The sequence below is a fragment of the Eurypyga helias genome, unplaced genomic scaffold, assembly GCF_000690775.1.
Source record: "Eurypyga helias isolate BGI_N326 unplaced genomic scaffold, ASM69077v1 scaffold8247, whole genome shotgun sequence".
NCBI classification, from domain to species: domain Eukaryota; kingdom Metazoa; phylum Chordata; class Aves; order Eurypygiformes; family Eurypygidae; genus Eurypyga; species Eurypyga helias.
Window position 1 is genome coordinate 431 of NW_010259795.1, and position 8029 is coordinate 8459.

Here is an 8029-nt window from a genome sequence, read left to right on the forward strand (position 1 = left end):
GGTTGTCGAAGGAGATCAGTGTAGTCAAGCAGGACCTGGCTTTCATAAAACCATCCTGACTGGGCCTGATAGCCTTGTCCAGGACATGCCATGTGATGGCAGTCCAGATGATCTGCTCCATAATCTTCCCCAGCACCACAGTCATACATCATAAAACAAACATAGCTTTGTCAGGAAAGACCCTCCTGGAGTAATTGTGGTAGGATGATGAAAATGGTTAATTGAAAAATGTCATCTACAATATTAATCATTGGAAGCCTGAAACATTTTTTTTTCTCCTTGATATGCTCTGTTTTAACTGGTCAAAACTCTCATCAGTAGCTACTGGGGAAGATTTCCAAGTTCCATAAAAATCTTCCAAGTCATATAATGAAAGTTCTATTCCAGTTTTCCTGGGGTGGTGACAGGAAACACCCATTTTGTCTCTGGGTTAGGTGTAAAATACAACTAATTTTGATAGGAATTCAAAGCTCAGAACCCGAAATTTAAGGAATGGTAGAAATGAAGTAATTAAATTAAGAAGTAAATAACGAGAAGGTTTTTATCAGTTTGCCATCTCACATCAGAGATGTGAATAGACTCTCATGGCCATAGACTTTCATGTCTTTTAAGCTCTTAATCTTTCTGCTGCATTTCTTATTTCCTGTCCACGAAGCACCAGTGAATGTTATTCCTTATGCTGGGATGTCATGTTAATGTATAGATAACTTAGAAGTGCTTCAGTTGTTATTGACTGCTAAAATGTTATGTATTTTAGAGGATCATAAAACAGGAGTTGGAGCTATTATTTGGGCAGAAGAAAAATCGGTAAGTGTTGAAAAAGTTACTTTTTCTTGCAGTCAGAATTCATACACTTGTGTCTGCTCTGAGCCTGTTATTTTAAGTTTATACACATGTGTTTTTCATACGCACAGCGCTATAGAAGGCTTGCACGTACCATTCTGTAGTAACTAAGTTAATGGCTGGTTCGTTATGACTGTCAGGATGAAGGGGAAGTATAAATGAGTTTAGTAACTGCCAAACTCTCTCTGGCATTTCAGCATTCCCGCTTCCCTAGTCACTGTCAGTTATTCCAGGTGTCCTGGTTACCAAGTTTTGCTGCAGGTGCTGATCGGGCAGCATGTGCCTACTCTGCATAGTCCCCCTTTGCAGCTCCTGTTTGGAGAGATCTCAGTGCAGCCGTAGCCTGACAGTCTCTTGGGGGTTTTTGTTGCAGTGGAAATGCTGTACTGGCTTCAGCGGGGTCCTTTTTGAAGCAAAGTGATACTTTTCTACAAATATTGTTACTGTGCTTTTTCCCATCCAAACATAAAGTTTTTATTTCTTTATGTGGATGGATGAAAAGCTGGACATGAGCGGGCAGTGTGCGCTGGCAGCCCAGAAGGCCAACCGTATCCTGGGCTGTATCCAGAGAAGTGTGGCCAGCAGGTTGAGGGAGGGGATTCTGCCCCTCTACTCTGCTCTGGTGAGACCCCTCCTGGAGTGCTGCGTCCAGCTGTGGAACCCCCAGTATCAGAAGGATATTGACTGGTTGGAGTGAGTCCCGAGGAGGCCATGAAGATGCTCAGAGGGCTGGAGCCCCTCTGCTATGGGGACAGGCTGAGAGAGTTGGGCTTGTTCAGCCTGGAGAAGAGAAGGCTCCAGGGAGACCTTATAGCACCTTCCAGTACCTGAAGGGGCTACAAGGAAGCTGGGGGGGCCTTTTTACAAGGGCCTGTAGTGACAGGACACGGGGTAATGGGTTTAAATTGCAAGTGGGGAGGTTTAGGTTAGATATCAGGAAGAAGTTCTTCCCAGAGCGGGTGGTGAGGCACTGGCACAGGTTGCCCAGAGAAGCTGTGGATGCCCCATCCCTGGAAGTGTTCAAGGCCAGGCTGGATGAGGCTTTGAGCAACCTGGTCTAGTGGAAGGTGTCCCTGCCCATGGCAGGGGGGTTGGAACTAGATGGTCTTTAAGGTCCCTTCCAACCCAAACCACTCTGTGGTTCTGTGTCTCTGATGATGCATGATACCAATCCCAGGAAGCCCCATTCTTCATGTAGCTGCAACATCCTCTTCATTTTTTTTTAGCACTCAGTCATCGACTGCTTATTGCTGTTTGGTCTCTTGTTCTGATTTCAATCACCGATTGCTACTTTGTCAGGTCACAGGGCCTGTTGAGAGACAGGTGAAACAGTCTCTGGCACATCAGGGACTGACTCCAGCTGTCTTTAATTCTGTACACTGCAGAAAGGCTTAAGGACTAAATCCTTCAGACAATTTGTTCCTGCGATCGGTATTAGCTGCCAAGAGGGAAGCCTCTAAAGCCTGCTGCAGCGTGTTGTGTGTGTTGTTAGTTTGCCTGTGCAGCCCCTATGGAGGCAAAGCACCATGCAGACACGGAGCAGTTAGGAAGAGGCGAGTTCTCTTTCAGCTGCGGTAACTTGGCACGGACTGACAGTGTGAAAGTACGCGCTGCGCCGCACTTTGACCCAGTGCTCAGTTTAAACGTCTCCGAATCTGATGCTTTGCTTACTGTTGCAGAGAAGCTGTGATGGAACAGGAGCAATGTATTTTGTAGGCTGTGGTTACAACGCCTTTCCCGTTGGATCTGAGTATGCCGATTTTCCACACATGGATGATAAACAAAAAGATCGGGAAATCAGGAAGTTCAGATACATTATACATGCTGAGCAGAACGCCTTGACATTCAGGTAATGGGTGGGTATGTTACCACAGGAAAGATGGTTCAGAAACAATTCCATGGCAAATGCATGATGTCACTGGGATGAAGTCGGGATTGCAGTCACCGGCTTGTTCATGCCTGTGATGCAGAACTTGGATGCGCATGGACACGATCAGCTCCTGGGGTGTCTTCAGACATCCGAAGTGAACTTGTTATTCACTCCAGTGCGTGGCACCTATCCTTCAGATACAAGCCACTGCCTCTGCTTCCTGCTAGGACCGTGCTACAGCCTTAAATATGGAAGTGTGGGAATTGTTGAGGCCTCTGGAGAGGTGGGATGGATGTTTTGTTCACAGAGAGTAAAACCAATCCAGATATCATTGTGTGCTTGTACACTGGGTTAGAGTAAGTTGCTTCTGAGAGTAGATAACACTTCTTCCCTTGCTCTTGTGAGGTCCCGTTTGTCACCATTCGAAACTACCAGCATATAAGCTCTGAAATTCTGTTTTCTGACCGCTTGTAGGTGTCGAGAAATAAAGCCCGATGAGAGAAGCATGATATTTGTGACGAAATGTCCATGTGATGAATGTGTCCCTTTAATCAAAGGGGCTGGTATCAAGCAGATCTATGCAGGAGACGTTGATGCTGGAAAAAAGAAAGCCGACATATCCTATATGAAGTTTGGTGAACTTGAGGGTGTAAGCAAATTTACAGTAAGTGTCTAAATGTGCTGTGTGCTAAAAACGCCGGGCTGCGCTGGGGGGAGGATGGAGTGAGCAGTCATCTGCTCCCAGCAAAGAGGAGTGTTTTCTCATGACGTTGAGAGAACGGAGAGCTTGCTCTGTCACAACACTGGGGAGCAGTGCTGTGCCGTACGCCAGATGCCGGGGCCAAGCGCGTCTGGTTTCTGCAGTTTCCTTGGTGTTGGTTGAGGCGGTCTCTTCACGCTCGGAAGTCCTCTCCAAGCCTCCCTGTCACGGCACAGCAGCTGATGTGGGTGATCGCTGTGTGACTCTCTAGGCTCTTCCAGCAGCTCCTGAGAGAGCCGTGGTGGGCTTTGAAGGTGCCCGAGTGCACCTGCACTCAGGGTGCTCACCATGACACCTTCCTCCTTCTCAAGGGAGTAAATAGCCACGTATCCTTTTAATCCTCAAAGCAAGTGCGTGTTGGAGGGGGAGCCTTTCGTTTCCCACCTCACCCCTAGTCATGCCTTAGAGTGAAAGACTGTAGGGTACTTTTTCTTTCTTCCTTTGCTCGCTCTTCTGCTTTCTGGAGTAAGTAAACATTTTTCTTCTTCTTTTACCAGTGGCAACTAAATCCATTGCACACTAATGCCCTTGAATTCCATGACCACACAGCCAGGGAAAGTAAGTATTCTTTCATTAATTCATTTTATGACTCAAGTCAGTGAGTGAGATCGCATTTTAAACAAACCTGAATCCCTCTGGGATTGATTAGTCTTAATTAATCTTGATTTTGATTAGTTAAATTTTTTAGTGGTAAAGGTCCTCTGAGCTTTCTGAGTAGATGAGCTAACGGTAAGTCAAAAACAAGCCTCTTTAAACAAATGTTTGGCATCGGCGCACACATTACAAATCTAGTAACGCTGAAAGTGTTCATCTAGTGATTCTGACCTGTATTTAGTAATCTCATGTTGAGTTTCGGGCCCCTCACTGCAAGAAAGACACTGAGGTGCTGGAGTGTGTCCGGAGAAGGGCAGTGGAGCTGGAGAAGGTTCTGGAGCACAAGTCCTGTGAGGAGCAGCTCAGGGAACTGGGGTTGTTCAGCCTGGAGAAGAGGAGGCTGAGGGAAGACCTTATCGCTCTCTACAGCCACCTGAAAGGAGGCTGCAGAGAGGTGGGGGTTAGTCTCTTCTCCCAAATGACAAGTGAAACAATAAAAGGAAATGGCAGGGAGGTTTAGGTTGGATACTGGGAAAAATTTCTTCACTGAAAGGGCTGTCAGGCATTGGAACGGGCTGCCCAGGGAGATGGTTGAGTCACCATCCCTGGAGGTGTTTAAGAAACAGGTAGATGTGATGCTTAGGGACATGGTTAGTGGTGGACTTGGCAGTGTTAGGTTAATGTTGGACTTGATGATCATAAAGGTTTTTTCTAACATAAATGATTCTACAATTCTATGATTATTAAGGTTGACAGTATGCTGTTTTGCACTTAGATCATGTCATAGGACTTGATGATCATAAAGGTCATTTCTAACATAAATGATTCTACGATTCTGTGATTATTAAGGTTGACAATATCCTGTTTTGCACTTAGATCATGTCATACTGCTTTATCATGTTTTAAATTTTGTTTTATAGACTTTTTATATTGTGTTCTATAAAAAGTGCCATTCGTTTCCAAGAGAAAGTGAACTTCCGAGTCATTTAAATATGTTCTGCAGAACATTTCAGTGCTTCTTTTATGATGTAGAATCTCTGCCATTGCTTTTCAATCAACGTTTTTGTGTGCATCCATACACATATATAATATAAAGAGCACAAAATCCTGGTTGACCTGCTCCCCTGTGCAAGGGAGCTGTCATCTGAAAGACTGTAGATGAGTCTTATGTCAAAGCCTTTTTGTGCTGCAAAAGGGACCCACCGTTGGCATTTATTGTCAGCCACCACTCCTTACAATGTTTCTTAACCAACGGGAATTATATGTGGAAAAAGGAGCTGCATCCTCTTTGTGCCTCAAGCGTGAAGATACGGAGCGTAAGGATAGGGAGTTGGCAGTTACTCAGAGCGTTGGGTACCGTGCTAGGAGCGTAAAAAAGGACTGAAGGTGGTTTTTGTAGGACATGTATAGCCACGTACTAGAAGCTAACTCCTAACACAGGGTGAGCTAGGTTAGCAGAGAAGTCTCTTTGTTAGCTGTTTCCTTACGAGTCGGGGGAAAGGAGGGAGGGAAGAGCTCAGGGCAGTGTTTATGGCATTCGTAATCACTGCACAATGTTAGGGCTTGTTTGTCTCTCTGCTAATGGTTTTTAGACCAGCTGGAGAAAGATTCATCCTGGGGTACTCTGACAACCTCTAACAGGGCTCATTTTTCTGAGTGTTTTCTCGGAGATGGTATGTTTGCTTTTTCAATGCTGAACTGTTTTAAACTGCTGGTTTTCCTTAGTATGTTTCTTTTACTATGATTATTGCGTGTCTCTCTGTGCGGGGAAGGAGACTTCTCCTGCATCAGGAGAAGTGTGGCCCGCAGGTCGAGGGAGGTGGAAGATGTCCCTGCCCATGGCAGGGGGGTTGGAACTAGATGGTCTTTAAGGTCCATTCCAACCCAAACCATTCTGTGATTGTATGACAAGCTCCCCCACCCCAGCCCCCTACCCAGTGTTACTCCAGAGTGCCTGTATGTGTTGAATATTTAGACTACGCTTACATTACATTAATGTTTCACACATCTTTTTTTTTTTCTTTAGATGGGGTCCAGAAAACAAAATCACTAGATGACCAGCAGCACCAAAACAAGAAACTGTGTCTTGGCCACTACTGAATAACGAAGCACTTCTGCAGTCTTGTCTGTGCTTTTTATCATGCAGCCGGTTTGCACTTTCAACTGAGGAAGGGTTTTATTTATTGTTTGGAATGGGATTTTTAGAATGTTTATTTATGATGTCCTAAATGTTTTACAGAATTACCTGAAGGTCTTTTTAATTTCGAAGTTCCGGGGAAGAAATGCTGCTTATATTTTCTGTGAAAGTAACTGGGTGGCTCATCATTGTTAACAAATTAAAAAAAAAAAAAAAACGGGTGGCTCATCATTGTTAACAAATCTTAAAAAACCAAAATACTAAAAAGTTTATTGCTGGTAGATCAGGGTAACAATAAAACAGTATCTTTTTTCCTTGTTGTATGGATTGAGGGAATGGATTCCTAAGTTCTGGGCTAGGAGAATGTGGCAGTAAGCCCTAGGCCTTCAAGTACAATCATCAAGGGATTCTCCCAGGAAATGGTAGATAGTCACTAGGAGTAACTCCTACTCCTGAAAAGTGGCTTTTCCTTCTCAGCCCACTTGTGTAAAGGAGACCAAGCCCTTGGGATGGCAGCTGTTGCTGGGTCAGTGATGTGGAGACCAAGCTTGTCTCCCGTAGGCACCCTCTTCCACCCACCGCAGCAGCAGAGCGGAGCTGCTCTGTGTTGTGGTCAGCGCACTGCTGCTCTGTCCGCTCCCTCAGGCGCGTCCCATCTGGGTTAATGGAGGCAAAGACTAGCTTTGCTTTTTCTCAGCTCCTGGATGCAGGCCTGAAGGAATTTGGCTGTGTGCATCTCGCTGGGGCCTATATGCTACGGGAAGTTTGCTAATGTTTCGGTTTTGTTAATCATCACTACAGCAGCTAATGAAGTGCCAGATGTCCTGTTGTTTCCTGGTTAGGATGGAACCAGTGGAAGAGCCTGAATCTTTTCAGATGCCATCCCCTTGGATGACTACACGTGGAGCAAGGGTGACATGACAACAGCCAGTGAAACTGAAGTCTGAAGTTGTTGCTAGTTTTGAGGGGGGTGCTGGGTAGGTAACGGGTAACCAGAACAGAGAGTTGTACCCAGCATCTTTTGAGAAGTCACTCTTCTTATTCCCATCTCTAGTTGTTTGTTTTAACAGGTGTTCCAAGACCTTCTGTTCAGTCCTCTGCTGAGCTCTCAAGTGCAAACACCATAAACCTTTCTCTGCTGCTGCTGGTAGGATATATAAACATCCTTTTCCCAGTTCTTTCATGCTTCTTGTCTTTGCTGCCCTCCTTAAAGTCCTGGAAGTGGAATCATGTCTTAAGATGCTACTCTAAATTCTGTTTGTTTCTTTTAGGCTTTGGAAAAGGTTGGAACTAGATAACAAAGCTGGGATTGGATAGTGTGCAAGGCATCCTTAACGTGGCATTAATTATATAGAGTCTGTTCTCACCCAGTTTGGCTACTGGTCCTGCAACTTCAGGTCCAGTCCTTGATGCCTGGAGCTGCAGCAAGGGTCTGTGATTCCCCGTGGCTCCTAGCATAATGTTATTCTAACCGGGGAATATATATCATGCTTATATATCATACGGATATATCATGGATATATCCATGGGAATTCACGCTCAGTGGTGCTGGAGAAGCTGCTGTTTCTCTGAGCCTAGCTAGATTGCAGGCTACTCTGGCACTGCCGGTGGGGTGCGGTGCACGGTGTTGGCTATATATCACGCTTATATCATATATCATATGGATATATCCATGGGAATTCACGCTTGGTGGTGCTGGAGAAGCTGCTGTTTCTCTGAGCCTAGCTAGATTGCAGGCTACTCTGGCACTGCCGGTGGGGTGCGGTGCACGGTGTTGGCAGCGGAACTCCCATGGGGCAGCTGGCCGGCCCTCCTGCCCCGCTGC

General features: G+C 45.5%; 1 protein-coding gene across 1 annotated transcript; it reads left to right on the top strand.

Annotated features, from left to right (window-relative positions):
- Window positions 1-757: 757 nt before the first annotated feature.
- Window positions 758-6412, top strand: LOC104511962 (cytidine and dCMP deaminase domain-containing protein 1-like; the record flags this gene model as incomplete). The annotated part of the gene is made up of 5 exons (XM_010154768.1): window positions 758-807; window positions 2523-2692; window positions 3188-3377; window positions 3971-4031; window positions 6094-6412. Coding segments are annotated over 5 exons (545 nt in total), but the record flags the coding sequence as incomplete, so codon positions are not given.
- Window positions 6413-8029: the final 1617 nt, after the last annotated feature.